General features: G+C 37.0%; 1 protein-coding gene across 2 annotated transcripts in view; it reads right to left on the minus strand.

The window, feature by feature from the left end:
• adamtsl3 (ADAMTS like 3) overlaps window positions 1-20,026 on the minus strand; it is a 165,272-nt gene that overhangs the window by 69,812 nt on the left and 75,434 nt on the right. For both annotated transcript variants that reach the window (XM_039659427.2, XM_039659425.2), the window contains exons 4-6: window positions 11,144-11,271; window positions 3,299-3,344; window positions 1,519-1,755 (exon numbers count right to left, since the gene is read on the minus strand). In XM_039659427.2, the coding sequence (XP_039515361.2) occupies window positions 1,519-1,755; window positions 3,299-3,344; window positions 11,144-11,271 (411 nt within the window). The remainder of the gene's footprint in view (window positions 1-1,518; window positions 1,756-3,298; window positions 3,345-11,143; window positions 11,272-20,026) is intronic.

Consider the following 20,026-nt stretch of genomic DNA (forward strand, 5'->3'; position numbering starts at 1 on the left):
GAAACAAAGTACAAAAACAGCCAAAACTAAGCACATAAACAATGGAAAAGGTTCAAATTAATCCTTATGAATCGAGTGGTTTACTTCAAGTCTTGTAACGAAATTGTTGAACAGATTTATTTGTAGCTTTTGTTCACATATAAATACATACGCAGAGCACATAACATACAGTAGTTCAGTAAACTACAGTTTAAAGGACAAGTTCGGTATTTTACAATTAAAGCCCTGTTTTAAGATCGTTTCTGATGAAATAGAATGGTTAAGATTGTTTTTTAAGACAAATGCTGCTGTCCCGAGAATTTTCGGTTTCTGTTCACAAAGACGTGAAACTCACCGAGTGGTCTGGGGTGTTCACTAATATGCTCACACAAAAATCGCTGCAAAAGATGCTTTCCAACAGGTGTTTTACCATTTATTGTAAAACTGTAGACCTATTTTTCCGAACAACTCACAACCGTACATTCTTCCGTTGAGAGCTTGAATTATCGACACTCCAGCCCAGTTGGTGGCGATAATGCACCTTTGCCAATTGCAAGCAAACCACTTGTATAGTGTAGCCTACGATACCGTGACTGCATAAGACTACAGAAAGAATACAAACAACCCCATTTCCGTTTCCAGTGGCGGAGTAATACCATACATCACAGAACATACGATACAAGTCAATGGAGTTGTACAAAAACTACGATAAAACCTGTTGGAAAGCATCTTTTGCAGCGATTTTTGTGTGAGCATATCAGTTAACACCCCAGACCACTCGGTGAGTTTCACGTCTTTGTAAACTAAAGTTTTATGTGTTTTATGAAGGATTGTTCCTGTGCACCTATGCTACCATTGTAGAGGTGTGGGGGTGCAACCACAGAAACTGAAAATTCTCCGGACAGCAGCATCTTTCTAAAAAACAATCTTAACCATTCTATTTCATCAGAAACGATTTTAAAACAGGGCTTTAATTGTAAAATACCGAACTTGTCCTTTAATAAAAATCCATGCTTTGCTCTGTGCTGAAAACATAACAAACTGTGACTTCAAAACGGAAGTATACATACCAAACCATCATTTACAGTTACACCCCTAGTGTTTACCATATGTGATGTTCAATTTGTATGTGTGTAGATCATAGTTTAGACATAAATAAAATCATAAATTAAATCTATTCATCATATACTTCAACAAGACTTGGATTAAACTGCCTGATAAATATGGATTCATTTTGCAATGCCTTTATGACCTTTTAGGATCTTTTTAGTTACCAGGAATTTCAAAAGAGTGACAGAAACCTCTTTGGTTTCATGAAAAATATCTTCATTTGTGTTTCGAAGATTAACCAAAGTCTTGTGTTTGGAGCGACATTTTGTGTGAACTATCCCTTTAAATAGACAACTGAGCATAGTAAACATCTAATGCTCGCTATAGTGCCCCTAGTGGCAACTCTTATGATGTAATGCTCTGATATTTCAAACTCGAAGGGAGCATCACTGGCAGCTTCCGTAGCTAAGTTAATACAGTAACGGTTACCTGACAGATCCCACTGATACACATATCCAGAGAGTCCGCTTTACACCGAGTGCCGTCCAACACTTTGGGCGCCAGTTCCACCACCAGGCTTTTCCCCCGGGCCTGACATCGGAGGGTGCAGGGAGAAATAGGGTCGTACGTCACAGGTATCCACTCGTAGGTTTGTCCCTGGTACTTGATGTCATTGTGGGCGGAGCATTGTTGAGCCCTGAAGTCACCTGACTCTAGAGGACAGTCCTGATTGGAAAATGAAAATTTGGCAGCTTTCAGATGTTTTTTACATCTTTCAAATCATAATATAATAACACTGACATTTAAAAGACCCAACAGTAACAGCTAGCCTGAAAATGACACAGGAAATATTATTTTCTATGTGGCAAGATAAAATCGTGACCTTATGCGTAACTTCATAAAGCGTATGCAGATGACCGGGTGCATTAATGAATGGAGACAGTGTAATTGAACTGTGGCAAACCACCGTGTTTTGAAAAACAATATTTCCTATGTCATCTCCTGTGCACTGAAGAAAACCACAATTCTTCCTCTATAGCTTGGGACTTTGAACTCATTTAATCATTCGATCGGCTCAGAAACCCCCATCAGTGGTGCCCATAATTGAAACGTCTCAATCGGATAGAGTGATCACAAATGTCAGGATCAGTAATGGAAATGAAAAGAACAATTCAACAACAAATCTCATCAATGGCAATCATGAAGCCTGACAGGGAAGACCAAGCATCAGTTCTCACTGTTTTGATGGAAATTGAATAAATGTTATGCTGGGAATCTTTCCCAGATGGCTCTGATTGGAATTGTGGGTGAAGGAGGAATGTGGTTTCAGATGAAACCACTTCAATGGTAGAAAAACACTTGCTTTTGATGAAAATGGTCCTTGAAACACATGGGCATCTAACAGCTCTCAAAATGAGTTTGTCGAGCAGTATTGTCTGAAGCATAAAGCACAATTCTGGTTCTGATACCACTAAACAACTCTTGTTAATAACAATTCCATTGACATTTATTTTTTAAAATTATTTTTGAGATGTTAATCTAATGAGTTTAAGATTGATTTGTGACTCATTTGAACGATTCATCAAAGAATCAATAAAGTGATTTGTTGACGAATCACTCTATACTGGTCATGCATAATACAATCTTATAAAATAATTTCTATTCCTCCCTCACTTCTCTTAGGGAGCCCTTAAAGCAGGGGTGTCCATTCCTTCTCCTGGAGGGCCACTGTCCTGCAAAGTTTATCTCCAACTCCAATTAAAGACTCCTTAACCAGCTAATCAAGGTCTTACTAGGCATAAAAGAAACTTCCAGGCAGTTGTGTTGAGGCAAGCTAAACTCTGCAGGAGAGAGGCCCTCCAGGACTGAGTTTGGACATCCCAGCCACAAAAGGGACATGAAATAGGAAATAGGTTGGAGGGAAAACTATATTTAAGTGCATTTGCAAGTGAACACATAGTGTTGCTATAGTGTAGACTGTAAAACGTTTAAAGTACACTGCCAAATTGAGTAAACATGAATTTATGAAAGGTTAAATCCTAAAAACTTGTAGTGTTTCAGCAAAAATCTGTGGAATTCCACTAAAATGGATAATGTTGGTAACAGAAAGAATGACTAAATTACGCCAAATATCTAATAAACAAACACGCAAGGCATGGGGCATCTGTATAAATTTATGGACGACAGGCATTTCAATTCTATATAAATTTGTTGCACTTCTGCAGATGGAGACTCCTGATGAGCCTCATAACATATCGTACTGACTTACTGTGTTGCTGCATGTTCTGTAGCGGATGTTTCTGCCCTCACAGTTCCTGTTGAACAAACACAAAACAACAAAATCAGATATGTTACAAAGTCATTGTTCTTCTTTTTGGTACAGCTTCTCCGTCTTTTGTATCAAGAGGAAAGGAAACACCCATTTATCCCTATAGAAATTATTTTTAGACCTGCTCCTGATCATTTTCCCCAATCGTTCATGAGATTCTTTGTTTGCTGCTTTTCGAGAACATAAAATGAATGCATGCTACGGCATATCAAAATCTAAATTTCCTTGACATAAAGTCTTATTTTCTATTGTGAAATATTTTTCACTTAAGATTGCCAGTCAGGTAATAACAACAACATTGTCAAGCTAGAAGATGTGCATGTCTCTAATGGCAACAAAAAAACATGAATCCAGCTACAGCTGTATGAAATATGCAGCAATGTGTTTTGCGAAAAGGATGTTTAGAGACAGAAATACAGAGAAAAGGACAACAGGATATTGACTTTCTAAATGTCCTATTACCTCAGCCTAAAAGCATTAGCCTATCATATTTCAGATGATTAATTCCATTCAGAAGAGCGGCAGTCACCCTAAACAGAAAAGGTTCACATCACTCTGAGGGATGGAGGGAAGATGCAACCAGACTGTTATTAAGATCTTATTAGAGAATATTTTTCTTCAATCATCCTGCCCTTGAGCAAAAGGATTGAGAATGGAATACTAGTAAATATTTAGAGAATACTGCATAGTATGCACTTGATCCAGCATACAAATTTTTTTTTTAAAGTAACACTGTGTCTACACCGAATGTGATCGTTGTCGTGTCGCACAAAAACAGCTAGTCTACACTGGACGTGACAAAAGTGATCATTGCAAATCCATTTGTTCGGAATTAGCGCGAATGCTTAGCCTGGTTAAAACCAGACCATTCTCAGTTGTAACTGAGTTATGGTCTGGCAAAGCGTCATAGACAAATCATTTCCAGAGGGGCGTCACCGACGGACGTCGCGGGCAGACTTAAAACCAATCAGAGCGATGAAGGAGATGACGTATGCAGAGTGGTGCCCGGCGGAGAGTGTTGTTCTTTGCTCGGTTTTTAACAAAAAGGAAACGTTCAAAATCGCTTAAAAAAGACGCGATAGCTGATTCGAACGAGTGATGTTCGATGGCGGCATCCATCTTTGTAATGTAGGCTACAAAATCTGCTTCAAAATCCCAGCGCTGTCGTCATCCTGTAAAGCCCGCCCCAACGTTTCTGATTGGTGCCTCGATTTCGGCGGATTGGAAATGGGCTTGAATGAGCTCTTTGCCAGACTAACTTTCAGAGCAAATCTAAATTTGCCAGAAGTTGTCTGGGGTTTCCCAGGCTAGCGAATGCTTGAAGTACGTCAGAAAAGGAACAGGGCTTCAGTGTACTGTCTGGAATTTGTTGTGTCGTGTCACGTCATTCTTCATCCAATGTAGACAGAATGACTGATTATGTTATGTATTTGCGTTTGTTGATCCAAGTTCCAATTCCAAGTTATAAAGAGTTTTATAAAACGGATTCTGATTGGTCAAGTGCTGTGCTTTATTCCCGAAAAAACACGGCTATGACCGCTTCCCCCAACGGTTCTATTGATCGCTGCGCAACACTGCGGTTCTTTGTTGTTTTTATTTGAGCTTTCATGCAATTTACACATTGGAACGTTGTTGCTGTTCACAGTCAGGGACTATTTTTTCTAGCGGAAGGAAGGCTTTTAGTGATTTTACATCATGAAAGTTGCACTAATACATTGTTTTTTACTTTAATATTGTGTGGCACTATTTTATAAAAGCAATAAGGTACGAGAGGCTGTGCTGTATCGTGAATAAGTAACGGCTGAAGGGCGTTGTTAGGCACGACGCGAAGCGGTCCCCTATCAAGGGACACCTTAACAGTCTATGGCTGGGCAGGCGTGAAGAGACTCAGGCTTGCCAGGCATTATGTGAAGAGACTCAGTCTTGGCAGGCATACGTGAAGAGACTCAGGCTTGGCAGGCATGACGTGAAGTGGCTCAGGCTTGGCAGGCATAACGTGAAGTGGCTCGGGCTTGGCGGGTACTGTGGAATTGTGGGGTTCCTCTTCCACAATACAGTTGATTTATTGGGCCAAGGACCAGTGGATTTTCCCCCCAGGAAGCTGGGAGTGAATGGGCTCATTAAGACTCACCCTAAATATGTCCTTGAGGGCCACATCATTAAAGTCCACCAGGAGAGAGAGTTTACAAAATCCTGGACAATTAAAGCCCACCAAGTGACAATTCCCCTTGCGTAAACACAGGAGGGCAACTGCTGGGTTCATAGTAGTTCAAGTTTTCTGTAAAAGATCCACTGAAGGCAAGTTGTAGAGAAGAACCCAAGTCTGAACAGCCTGAACTCCGCCCACAATATTTTTTGGTCGGGAAGTTCGGTCTGGACTCGATCCATTGAGGAGTAATTATGATCTGGCAAAAAAAAAATGAACGGGCCAATCAAAATGCCAGGGCGGGCTTTATACGATGATGGACAGATGATCTGCAGGGACGTAATCATCACGTTATCAAAGAGCGCTTGTCAAAGATGACTGCAGCTGGAGAATTGAGATGTATAGATTCCTCTGTCGCGTCTTTTGTAAAATAAAACGACAGCGCATTCATTTTAATAGACAAATGGAGAACTGCAATCAAGGAATTTGTCGATCGGAAAGATATTTTTGCCGTCCTTCATACATGATTCAGGAAAAGGTTAACTTATCAGCTGGCTCTGACGGTCGTTAAGAAGATGGGGCGTAATGAAAAGCCTGTGGTCGTTGTGGTTTCTCCTTTGGTGGCACTCATGGAGAAGTAAGTAAAAGAAGCAACACTCGTTATTTAACTTCTAAAATAAATAAAGTTAGGCTACGTTCTGTATTTGAAAACTGCGCTATGCAAAGGAGTTGACTTACTGCGTTGCTCTGATTGGTTGTAGGTCTACTGACTATCCAATTGAGTGCAGAGGGTTTTTTTTTTTCCTGGTTCGGTTACGACACGCCTCATAATCAAAGCCCAATGGAGGAGTTTCAGACTCATATTCTCTCTTGAATATGAGTATGACGAAGTCAGGCTACTATTATACCACATTAGGGTAGAAAAAAAGTGACTGCTCAACATGTAATTAAAATATAACATCTGCTATTTTCTGATTGGCTGCACTTGTGTCAAAGCAGTTTCTTGTTCAACGAGGACAGTAATATTTAATATTTTATGAAATATTATTTCAATTTAAAATAACTTTTCTATGTGAATGTATTTTAAAATAGAATTTATTTCTGAGATGTGAAGCTGAATTTTCAGCATCATTACTCCAGTCTTCAGTGTCACATGATTCTTTAGAAATCATTCCAATATGCTGATTTGCTTCAGGACACTTTTATGAATACAGCTTTCTTGTTATTTTTGATCAATTTAAGGTGTCCTTGGTGAATTAAAGTATTAATTATATCATATTATTAATAAAAGGACTACTGCAATGGCAATGTACTTCATAATGCAACAGTATGTGTTTTTATTAGCTTAAACTCTTAATCTCTGATCAGTCTTCTCTTTCAGGTCAACTACAGCCTGAGTTGTCTCCACTCTAAACCGTAGATGTCTGTTATTTCTACTCCGGTGCTCTTTAACAGGTGCTCTGTCCTGTGTGCAAGCGATATTGCTCGGATGCGATTCAGAAAGAGCGTCTTTGTTCGCTGACCACATAATCAACTGTGGAATCACTTCCAGATCTTCTTGTAATCAGCAGAACCCAATCACAACACAAGCTGGCCCACTGCTCGAGCGCTTCTAAAATTCTACTGACAATAAACAAAAGGAGGAAGAGAGCGGGGGTAATTCCAGTAGCACACAGCAAACTCATGATGGTCTGTTTAATATCGCAAAGACTTTATCTGTGCAAGACATTTTTCTGTGGATGAAATAGCATCAAAATCAAAAACATTTGATTGACTAATATAAGACCTTCTTTTGTATAAATCCCCAAACCCCGAATCAAACAAACTCAAGAACCCTTTAAACCAAAGAGCAACTTCAAAAATGTAGCAGTATATAAGACAAGAGACAAAAGCTTAACTAACATATCAAAACTTTTTTTTGTTGAAAGGAATTATTATTTTTATTCGGCAGGGACACATTAAATCGATCAAAAGTAACAGTAAAGATGTTTATTTCAAATGAATGCTGTTATTTTGAACTTTCTATTCATCAAGAAATTCCCCCCCAAAAAAATGTATCACGGTTTTTAGAAAAAAATTAAGCAGCACAACTTTTTTTAACATTGATATTAATAAGAAATGTTTCTTGACCAGCAAATCATCATATTAGAATGATTTCTTTAGGATCATGTAACACTGAAGACTTGAGTAATGATGCTGAATATTCAACTTAGAATTTGCAGGAATAAACTGCATTTAAAACATATTAAAATTGAAGACAGATAGTATTATTTTAAATATTTTAAAACTGTTTTACTGTATTTTGATTAAATAAAAGCCTTGGTGAGCATTAGATACTTCTTTAAAACATTTAAAAAATATTACAGACCCAATTCCGACGGGTATTTTACATTCATCCATTTAGCGGGCACCGTTATTCAAAGCAACTTAAAAACCCTTAATGAATGTTCTTGGGGAAAAAAATCCTCACATAGGAAGCAGTTAGATGCAAATCAATGAGAGCAATTTTACATTGAAGGTCAGTAGAAGCATTTCCAATGAGACCTAAAGAGTAATTGGCCCTTTTTCCCGTGTTTTCATTTGGATCCAACCGCTCAATTAGCTCTAAATGAGTATTGTGGCAGCATAAATGGTGTGTGACTTCCATTTTCTATGAGTATTGCTTTATTTTGTCATCTACCTTCCAACAATGAAGTAATAGGCAATGAGCTACAAAAACATAATTGTGTCCAAGATAATAATAATAAAAAATAAAAAAAACAGATATCTATCCAGATTTTAATGCACAGCGACAAGCCATTCATTTGAGTGATTCACACTAAGAGTTGTCTCAGTGAGGACTTATACACCTGAAGAGAGCTATCCGCTAGCATTCCCATTCATTTCAATGGAAGTTGGTCAGTAGGAAGTACACAATTTCTCTCTTAGGTCTGCAGCCAATCACGTGAGCTGTACATAGCATGTGACTAATCACTCTGGAGCAGTATATGGCATAATGGCAGCGTTGACTGGCTAACAACACCATACGAACTCACACAGTCCCAAATCCTATCTATACTGAGCCGGTTTGTAGTGCCGATGCGAGAGTCGACTCCAGAGGGTTAAGAACAGATATAACTTTATCGTTATTATCATTATAGTTATTGTCCTTGGTGTGAATGTTCCTTTAGACGTAATAAGTTGAGAGAAACAGATAGTCCCGCCCCAAACTAATGCCATTGATTGAGCCAGAGTTGGCAATATTTTGATATTTCCACAGTGTTTACACTTTATAAATGTCATATTAAGCTGGGATAGGACAAAGTATGCTAACACAAAAAAAGACGTTTCCCCATTACAAGGTTTACGATTAAACAGTTAACAAACTTACTTCAACAAGTAAAGTCAACAAATTTAGTTTTAATGTTCGAGAAACTAAAATTGGCTAGAAACAAAACAATCCAATTTGCATTTCAAAATGAATATTATGCCCAGAAAACACTTTGCGGTTCCCATGAATCATTCAATTCTCTCTGCTTCATTTTAATGACAACGGCTTCCTTAATATATTCTAAATAATGTAAATTATGCACATGCATAATGTGTACTAACATTATTACTTGAGGAACAAAACCTTTTCTTTGCTTTAGAAGGAGAGAAATAAGACAGAAATAGAAGTTGAATAGCAAAAAAAGAGAGAGAGAGAGAGATACTCGAGTCCAAAGTGTCAGTCAAGTTTTCCATTCTCTCTGGAAACGAAGTCCTCTCTCTGAGGTCAGCGATAACAACAAACAGCCTGACATCATGACAGATATCGTCATGTTGATGACTGAAATCAACTGTTGTCATATTCAATACAATATAACAAAGACAGATAGGCTAATTGTACCGTGTACTTCTCTGTAGAAAAAAGAGCTGCAGTATTTGAAAAACCTATTATCTCTAAACAAGAAAAGTGAATTTAGTCATCAGAAATGCATAACTTGTTTGCAGATGCCACTTGATTTTATTTTTTTTATATAAAAAAAGCAACTGCACACTGTAAAAAAAAAAATCCTGATAGATTCATGGGAAAAATGCAGTTGTGGCTGCCAGAAATTCACACTAATATATATTAGTGTTGTCAAAAAACTCGGTACTTCGGTACCAAGTCGGTACTAAAAAAAAAAAAATGTTACGGTACCAGCTTTTCTAGGTACCGAATACCAGGTTAATCCAGTTCTAGACGCGATGTCTGAAAGGTGCACAGTTGCGTCCTCTTCATAACGCTGATATGCTCTCTTTCTGAATCCACTTGTTGACACGAAAGGAGGAAAGAGCCACATATGGAAATATTTTGATTAGGCTAATGTCACGTTGCCAAAAGAGGCCGATTACATGTAAATTCGCAATTTGAAATATAGGCGCGAGGCAAGCGCGCTCATAATAAGACGCCGCGTGAGAGCAAGCGCTTTGGAAAGAATAAGCACGCGCAAAAATATAATAAAAAAACACGCGCGATATGTGAACGGCCTCTAAAGTGCTTTCGGGGTAGTTTTACGAGTACATGAGCACAGTAGTATTCACCCGACACCAGAGTACTGGTGTTAGTATCGATGCATCCCCATGTCATTTAATGTCAGTGCCAGTTCTAGGCGTATTCTTGCCTTTATAACTCAGCAGTTTTAAAAAGCCTTTTCAAAATTAAATATGAATGCAGTTTTAGATTAAATAAAAGTACAGTCAAGTCAAATAAAACATGTTTTATCTCCTGTATAGTTTGGTAATGCTACAATAAGATACCATTTATCAACATTAGCTACTTCACATCAACACATTGAGTGAACAATATATTTTTACAACATTAATTAATGTTTGTAAATGTTATTTAATAGAAACACTTGATTGTTCATGTTTGTTCACTTCATTCATTGTGCATTAAATAAATGTTAACGGATTAGAACTTTACAAACAACTTTAAAAATGTGTTAGTGTAGCTACTATTGTTTATTTTAGGTCATTTTATCCAATTTTTTTCTAAAGTGTTTATAATACAAATGTACAGTTTCCATACTTGTAACCGCGATAAACACTTAAATATATGTAAATTTAAACTAAGCTTTGGTACCGAAATTGGTACCGAGAACCGTGAATTTTTACTGGTATTGGTACCGAATACTGAAATTTTGGTACCGTGACAACACTAATATATATATATATATATATTTCTTAAAATAAATAAATAAATAAATAAATAAAAAATGTTAGGTATTATGGGATGGCATACTGGTGACAGCATATTTCACAACTTATAACAGTACAGTATATTGCATCAAGTGAAACCGCATTTTATATAGACAGTGAACAGGGTCAAACACAGAATAAATGAATAAAAGTTAATAAACATGACACAGCAATGAACATTAAATAGTTTATCATTGCTTGAATGTAAAAAACAAACATTATTTAATCACATATTTTACATTGTTGCAGCACCTCTCTTCCCAGTCTGTCAGTAAAGCTCTGTTTAGCTTCAGTCTCTATAAAGCCCCTCCTTCTGAAAAGCTGAATATGCTCTGATTGGACAGCTGGGCCTGTCGTGTTGTGATTGGTCAACCACTTCCAGCGTGTTTGGCAAATGTCTCGCCCCTTACCATAATCGCGTTTGTTTGTTTACTCACCCTCCATTGAGACACCTGCGTAGAGAATACGAGGCTCCACCTCCACAGGTCCGAGAACAGTCACTCCACGTGCCCCAGGCATCCCAACCGGTGTCCCTTTCCTCATCTGAGCGGGTCGTTCTTGAGGACTGCAACACAAAAACACCAACATTTAAAGGTGTACTACTTTTTTATACTAAAATATTTTCTCAAATCCAAATTCTAAAAAGAGTTAACAATAAGTAAACCATTCTTAGCAATGTGGTTGGATTTTCCGATGTTATACACCAAGGTTTTAAATAGATGGGTTACACACATAAAGCAATTCAACAATACAGTAAAAACAGTAATATTATGAAATAATATTGCAATATATGATAACTGTTTTCTATGTGAATAAAAAAAAGAAATGTAATTTATCCCCAATGATTCAAAGCTGAATTTTCAGCATCATTACTCCAGGCTTCAGTGTCACATGATCCTTCAGAAATCATTCAGAAAAAAAGGTACAAAAGCTGTCACTGGGGCTGTACCTTTTCAAAAGGTACACTTGTGTACCTAAAGGGTGCATATTGGTACCTTAATGGTGCATATTAGCATCTAAAATGTACCATTATGGTACCAATATGCACCCTTTAGATACAAAAGTGTACCTTTTGAAAAGGTACAGCCCAGTGACAGCTTTTGTACCTTTTTTTTCTGAGAGAGTAATGTTGATTTCCTGCTCAGTCATTATCAGTTATATTAATGCACTTAATGCACAATTAATAATCAGTGTTCTTATTATCAATGTTGAAAACATATTTTTTTTATTATTACATCATATTATTATTAAAAAAAAAATTATTATTGTATCAATGTTTAAATTGCCGATTAATATTTTTGTGTACATTTTTCAGGATTCTTTGATAAATAGAAAGTTCAATGAACAGCATTTATTTGAAATATAAATCTTTCTTAACATTATACATGTCTTTAGTCACTTTTCATAAATTTAATCTGAATATTTTTAATGCATAACCATTTTCAACATTGATAATAATAAGAAATGTTTCTTGAGCAGCAAATTAGCATATTCAAATGATGATGATTTCTGAATGATCATGTGACACTGAAGACTAATTTACAATTGAAAAGATATTAAAATAAAAACAGTTATTTTAAATTGTAATAATATTTCATAATAATGCAATTTTTACTGTATTTTTGATCAAATAAAAGCAGTCTTGGTGAGCATGAGAAAATAAATAAACAAAAAAAAAAAATCATAATTATTCCAAATATTTGTTTCCAACACGTTTTAACCAATTTATTTCCAATACATTTCTGTGATTTTTATGAATGGGTTTTTTTCCTCATACTGAACTGTTCAATGATGCCCTCTACTTGTAGATCTCGGGTTTCTCCTCTCTTGACCTGAAATATTGTATCGTTCTCAGTTGTGAATGTTATTGCCGCGAAAAAAATTTTTTTAGAAGAAAAGCACTAATTAATTCCCCAGTTTTATTTATGTTTCGGTCACCCACCTATCCATTGAGTTCCTTCACTTTTCCCACCAGCAAATCCCACTTGGACACCAGCTACACACTGACCTTGAACATTAGCTGAGCTCCTTTGCGTTCCAGAATACTTTTGCATGATATCTTTACCCACTCAAACTCCTGTGTGTTGATGTAAGTTGTAGAGCAAAATATACTAACGTCTAGCTCAGGCTGCCTTTTTATTTGGTGTCAAATCAATTGAAGCTCGCATTTACTGACCTCAACCTCCCATATGTCTGATCTAAAAGCAGCCAAGACTGTAATAAAGCAATAAGACACGAGGGACACTGACTCGTGTCGTGTGTAAGAGCAACCCTGTTCCGAAATCTCATTTACATGCAGATTTAAAAAATGGCACATCAAGTTTGACATTACATTGGTTTGTAACTATAGTGCCAAACATGTAATGAATACGATTACAGTGCTGCAAGATTTTCAGAGGACAACATCCAATTTTCTTCAAATTTGTTCAACTGTGTACTTCACACACAGTTTCAGTAGACTTTCAATATAGTGCAAACATCATATGGACTACTTGTTAGGCTTTTATGGTGTTTGTTGGCGCTTTCTGGAGCTTAACAATCTATTGTTGTGTATAAAAACTGCAAAAATTCTCATTTTAAAATTCCAAAAAAAAATTCTCATTGAAAAATTCTTATTTTTAATGCCTTTCACAGAAAATATAAGAGCAAGGGGGGGGGGGGGGTTGAATGATCTATTTCTTTGAATATCTAATTCTCATCAAGACTGATTGATCACAAATACAGTAAAAACAGCAATATTGTGAAATATTATTACAATTTTAAATATCGTATTTTTATTTGAATTTATTTTCAAATATATTTTTTCCTGTGATGCAAAGGTGAATTTTTAGCATTAGTCTTAAGTGTCACACGAACCTTCACAATTCCTTCTAATATGCTGATTATTACTGTTGAAAATTACTCTTAATATTCATGATACTTTTATTCAGGATTCTTTGATGAATAGAAATTTTAAAAGAGCAGTCTAAAAATGTCATTACTGTAACTGTTGATCAAATCAATGCATCCTTGGAGAATTTGCTGAATAAAAGTATGACTTTTTTTTATCCTACTGACCCCAAACTTGAACATTGGTGTACCTCCATTTCAGAAAGATTCTTTAGATGGATAATGTGCAGTTGTTCTGTGGGAAAGGCAGATTTCTTTGTGCATTCTGCAAATTCTTGCTCATTTTCATTTGGAAAATGTAACATCCCTGCTTGTACAGTTCCATTACTATGAATGTGTGTAAAGGCTTTCTTAATTTCACATGTTGGACCGCAGTCCTAGTTAAACAGTCCGTCAGTAGTTGCCAATGAAAACAGACTAGCAGCAGTGGGCTTTGACTAGCTAACCTCGCAGCGGTGATGGGATGTCAGCTTTTACAATGATCTAACAGCAATCCATTTCCCTGAAGACTAAACTTTCCAGTCAAGAGTAATTCTGTAAATTGGCCTCAGATTAGATTTCAAATCCCTATTGTTTTAAAAGTTACAATCGCAGGTTCCCTATAAGACTTCCTGATGGGCGGCAAATCTCTATGGTTCCTCGCCAGGCTCACCAGGTAGAACAGCACCTAGTTCACTACCTTCTCCTCTCATCACACAACCCTGTACATACTGTAGCAACCACTCATGACACCCCAACATATTTTTTCATTGGTCAAGCACATCTCACGTTTTTGAAACTTGTTCAATTTGATATATTCCAAATGCAGGTTTTCTTAACGCAGTCCCAGTGTATTTTTACAAGGAGGATACATTTAGGGAATTCAACTTCCAGGTCCATGCAATGCCTTTCCTAGCAACGGTGAAGGCAAAGTTTGTATATTTGATTTTGTGGTTGCATCTGAGATTAAAATCAGTGCAATTTCCTAAGAGACAACACTCTGAGTCCACTGGAAATGGAGTGTCCAATATTTTGGCCACTGTACTTCTAACCTATTGCCAACATTTTTAACTTTACTGCACCCAATTGTTGAATGCAAGAATGCAGTTTCTTCTAAAGCCACATCTGAAATACTTCACTTCTGGATTATAACTACGCGGCTTTTATGGAGTGTAACATGGTTAGTATTTAATCTAGTTAGAGAGTTTGAATCTAGACTTGTTTCAAATAATGTCTGTGTTTCAAATCCTAGCGAGATCGCAGTAGCCAGACAGCAAGTAAATCATCAAGATTTTTTTCTTTGATCGGAGCCAACAGTGTCACTGCATTGTTCTGGAAAAAAAAGCATTTGGTCCATAGCGATTTTCAATTCATATTCCCATGTCTCTCTTGATTTGTCAACAATCAGAACTGAGTGTGCTGAAAGTATATTTTGGACAAGAGCGCTCCAGAATATTGTGTGACCTCATATAACTCCGCTATACTTGTCAGTTTAGGTAAAGCGCTTGATTGCCAAGACTGTTCCTTGGGAAAGGTCTTAGTTGTAACAAATAATAAGCTTGTTAGATAGATCATGTTTGTTTGTCACTTGCGTTCTATCCTCCAAGAGTACTTTCAAACAAAGACGCAACAAATCACGGTTTGTGTAACCGAATAGTCTCTAGATGAATTACTATAATCAGTTTAATGGATCAGTTTATGGCAAGGACAAAAATACCCTGCAGTGGACGTTTTTTCAGCCAATATTGCAACAAAAAGTTAGCCTAAGGTTTATGGTGCAGAGCTTTCACCCAATTAAATAAATAAATAAATAAACAGTACAAAAACAATAATTCCAAAATTAATAAATAAATGTTAAATATAATAAATGTTGGGTGATCACCGTCATGATAAGACAAATATCACAAAGAGCATCACAGCGAAGGATATTATATCAACTCTTATTATGGTATAATGAATTTAGAATTTTGGATGCATGGTCTTTAAGAAATAATGGCATTCCTAACTGTAGCTACGATAGCTACTAAAAACAAATTTAATTTAAGTATTTTATGCTAAGTTTTATCGCTATTTTGTTTTTTAACTTGGAAAGGGGCTCAAAAACATTCCTGCGTTTCCCCATGCGTGCTTATCTTGTAAATACAATCATTACCACACGACTTGACCAAGAGGAGTATACTGTAACTTGTCTATCTTCAACAGTCGTCTTCCAACAGTAAACATTTTTAGCGCAAACACAAATCGATTGACCTCAATTGAGTGACAAATTGAGGAAAAAGTTCACCTCAATTTGTTCTGCCAAAACAAATCACACAATGTACAGGGACAAATACGGAAAAATGCAAACACTTGCTAACAGTAGCTTATCCTGATAGTCTATCAATACCACAAGTTTCCCTAAAATATACAAACATCCCGCTCAAGTAGGGGAGTTGGTTTACAGTAATTTGCCAATTTTATTGGGTTTTTTCCAAATAGCAAATTGATTCTTGGCTGAATCTGCTTAAATTTCAGCTGTGAGTTTGTCCTACATACAGAACCACTACGAGTTACGGTCCAAGACTGGCCCAAAAGCTGCTAGCCAAAAGTAAACCAATTCAATGGCAAGAGCAGACCAAAACTCACCCACAACTTTTTCCTTCTCCCCAGAAATCAGCCATCACATGCCTAAAACAGTGCCAGAAACCCCAGATATCAGTCGGAAAAGAGCCAAACTGCAACCACCTTCACCCCAGAACTCACCCACAACTCCTTAAGATTAATTAGTTAGTGAACTTAGTGAATTAGAAGTACCAGATTTGGCCCAGGCTCTGTTGCTAGTAAAACTTGAGGAATAGCATCGCTAGCATTAGCATGGTTGTGGGTGCACTGCAAATCCTGAAATATATTTTGCACAAGTATACCAATGCTTCTGGCACTACAAACTGGATTTTGTACGTTTATGCATTTTGTACGTTCATGCATAACAAATGATGTATCAGACCACAATTCATAATGAAGTGAAAGTATGTGTTCTCAGCATACAAAAGTACCACAAATCATAATAAAAACATTCCTTCTTTGCAAGCAACATGTAGAGTGCTAAAGTTTCAATATTTTAAAATAGATTTTTTTTTTTAGAAATGATATTAAAGAGTGATCAGTTGCATCACATTTAGTTCTTGCTAAATTCATGTTTGCGCAAAAAAAAAAAATATTTGAAACTATCCATGAACAAAGATGGCATCAGTGTTGTTATTGTTAAATACTAAATTGAAATAAAGTCTAAATAAAGTGAAATATAAATATTAGATGTAAAATTTAAACAAACAAAATTTTGCTATTGCAACTAACTGAAATAAAATAGATTAAGTTGTACTAAAATTACTCAAATTAAACTAATTTAAGCTATAGAAACATAAAAGGAATAAAAAAAATAAAAACAAGTGCACATTAAGTATATTCAAAGGGATCATCATGCTTGCGAAGTTAGCAAAGCATTTGTGCCTGCGTATTTGCGTAAAGCATGTTCCTGACCTATGTCGCTTTGGATCAAAATGCATAATCATAAACTTCCTATATATACCAACAGACACACACATACACACACACACTCAAGCACACAGTGGCTGGCCTGGTCAGACAGTGAGTGGGTGTGAGAAGGTGATAAGCATCCCTTCGGCTAGAAACTCTCCAGTGGGACATAACCTCCTCCGAGTCTCCCACAGACCACCGGTGGAATTCGCTCATCAATCATATCTCACCAAGCTCCAGATGCGTGTGTGTGTGTGGGGGCGACGGATGGATCAACAGGTCCATGAGATTCTCATCAAACGTTGGATGGAAAGCAGCAGTGACGCGGCTAAACAACACTTTAACATCTGGGTGAGCTGGCTGCTCAACACAAACTGTGTGTTGGGAGGGGAAAAAGGGTAGGAGAGGTTTGAGGAGAGTTTAAAGGAATTGTTGACAGCTTAAACCAGCCTGAGCTAATGTGCTGGTTTTAGCTGATTTAAACTGGTCTAGCTGGTCTCCCACCCAGATTTGAGATGATTTAAGCAGAATTTCTCCAAACAAAAAAGGATGGGAGACCAGTTGAGACCAGGGTTATCTTGTTCAATGTTTCAAACTGTTCATACTTCACATTTGGAAAGTAATTATCTTAGTTATTCATGTTTTATGATTTCCAACTACACCTGTACATAGAGTCCTGCAGGAGTCCAAAAACCCAGAAACAAGCGTTTTTGAACTTCTCGTTCCATCGTCCTGAAGTCTGAACAATTAAGTTTTTGGTTAAATGCAAATGCTTGAAAAAAGGTGCTGTATGTAATTTTCTTGAAAGTAGTAAAGCATAAAAACACCATATGTAATACCATATGTTTGCTGATATTTAGGAAACATGCTAAGTTCACGTTACCGTTTATATGAGAAACAATTCTACAGTTAGGGCCAATCCCAATTCTACCCCTTACCCCTTCACTTTCCCCTAGCCCTACCCCTTCGCCTTCCCCTCGACCCTTGAAACAGAGTGGTAATGCGTAGGGGTGAAAATATTCCCCTAAGAAATGGGACACCACTACGCCTCCGTTAAACGTCATTATAAGTCGTCGCTAGCGCCTACGTCACAGGAGATGCGCTGATGTTTATCACAACTTCCAAGATGCCGTCGACAGCTGCAGTTATCTCAGTCGCGTGGGTTACAGCTATTTTCTTGCATTTATCTTGTGAAGTTCGCAGGAAACAACGGAGACGACGAAAATATGTTGCGGGACTATCGTTAGGAAACTACAGTAATTTTAGCGATTTTTTTTTACAAACGTTTCTGTGAAGAAACTGACCGTAAATATGAACACAATATTGAATGTAACATTAAGCTAATCATTATTTGTCGTTACAATACTTATTAAAGCCACAAATACTTACATTTATGGGTCTCCTTTTTCGCTTGGGCAGCCATTTTGCGTCTGTAGCCTGGGTTAGCAGTGACACTTCTCATACCCCTTCGTTTGAAGTGTGCTCCCGAAAAATCTTCGTTTGAAGGGCTATCTGGCCCTTCCCCCTAGCCCTCCCCCTCCAACCAAAAGAGAATTGGGACAGCCCTACCCCTTCACGTGGATGCGCAAAATGGAGGGGAAGGGGAAAGTGAAGGGGTAAGGGGTAGAATTGGGATTGGACCTTATTCTACTTTGAAATGTCATTCCATGTCGAATTGGTTCAGAGATCGCAGATTCTAAACGACCTAAAAAGCCTCAGCATTTAACCAAAAAGCCATTGTCAATTGCACTCGTTCCTGTTGCATGTCCTCAATCTGACAACCCACATGAGCGTTGAGTCTGAGGACGAGGGGGTCGGGGTAAAAACACTCTCCAATATTTAGATTTGGAGTGCAGTGCCCATTTCAACTGATAACTCTACCTTTAACACAAGCTCAAGACAATTGCATGTTTAATTCTACAACATTAAAGGGATACTACACTTTTTTTGGAAATAGGCTCATTTTACAACTCCCTCAGAGTTAAACAGTTGAGTTTTACCGTTCAGCCGATTTTCTGATATTTAGAAGAACATCAGTAACCAGACAGTTTCTGGTCTCATTGACTTCCATAGTAGGAAAAAAATATACACTATGGAAGTCAATGAGACCAGAAACTGTCTGGTTACAAATATTTTTCTGAATATCAGAAAATCGGCTGAATGGATTCGAAAACGGTAAAACTCAACTGTTTAACTCTGGGGGAGTTGTGAAATGAGCCTTTTTCCAAAAAAAAGTGGAGTATCCCTTTAATGTCTGATTGTAATTGAAATTGTGATTAATTGTGATTTTTTTTAAGCTTTCACGTGTCTTGAAAAAGGTGGCTAAATGGGATTACGGGTAAACATCGTGTCGAAGAGGTAAACTCACCTACTCACTAGTTCGCTTTTACAGCCTTGTTGTCTTTATACTCAAGCTCTTGCAAACTATTATAACTCAAACTTTCCCATTTGTAAAGTTTAAATAAAGATTTAGTGGTGGTGACGTTAAAAGTCATGCAACCTTGGTGTAGCTAGTTTTTTTTTTTTCCCAGGCCATTGTATTTAGGTTTCAATAGTCATGAATGTTGTTTTGATAAACAAAACATGTAAGAATCAACTTTTTTTCTGCAATAATCTAAAAGCCTATAGAAAAATGCTATTGTATGCTAATGCTACCTGTATAATTGTATCACTCTTTTCATAATCATGTGCAATTTTAATTTTAATTTTGTTATACCTGCCCAGGGACTACAGGTGAAAATTAGCAAATGTTGCTACAACCTGGCCCAAGACATATCCTCTTGTTTTAACAAGTTTAATGTTTATTGTGCATTGTCCCTGTTTCAAATAAATAATTTCCATTCCATTCCGGGTTTTTGTCAAGGGATTTTGTCCCAAGGTTCCCGAACAAAAATACGTCATCACTCCAGCTCTTTATTTTTAAACCCTGAGGTAATGTT

The sequence above is a fragment of the Pimephales promelas genome, chromosome 1 (assembly GCF_988280905.1).
Source record: "Pimephales promelas chromosome 1, fPimPro1.hap1.1, whole genome shotgun sequence".
In the NCBI taxonomy this organism is placed as follows: domain Eukaryota; kingdom Metazoa; phylum Chordata; class Actinopteri; order Cypriniformes; family Leuciscidae; genus Pimephales; species Pimephales promelas.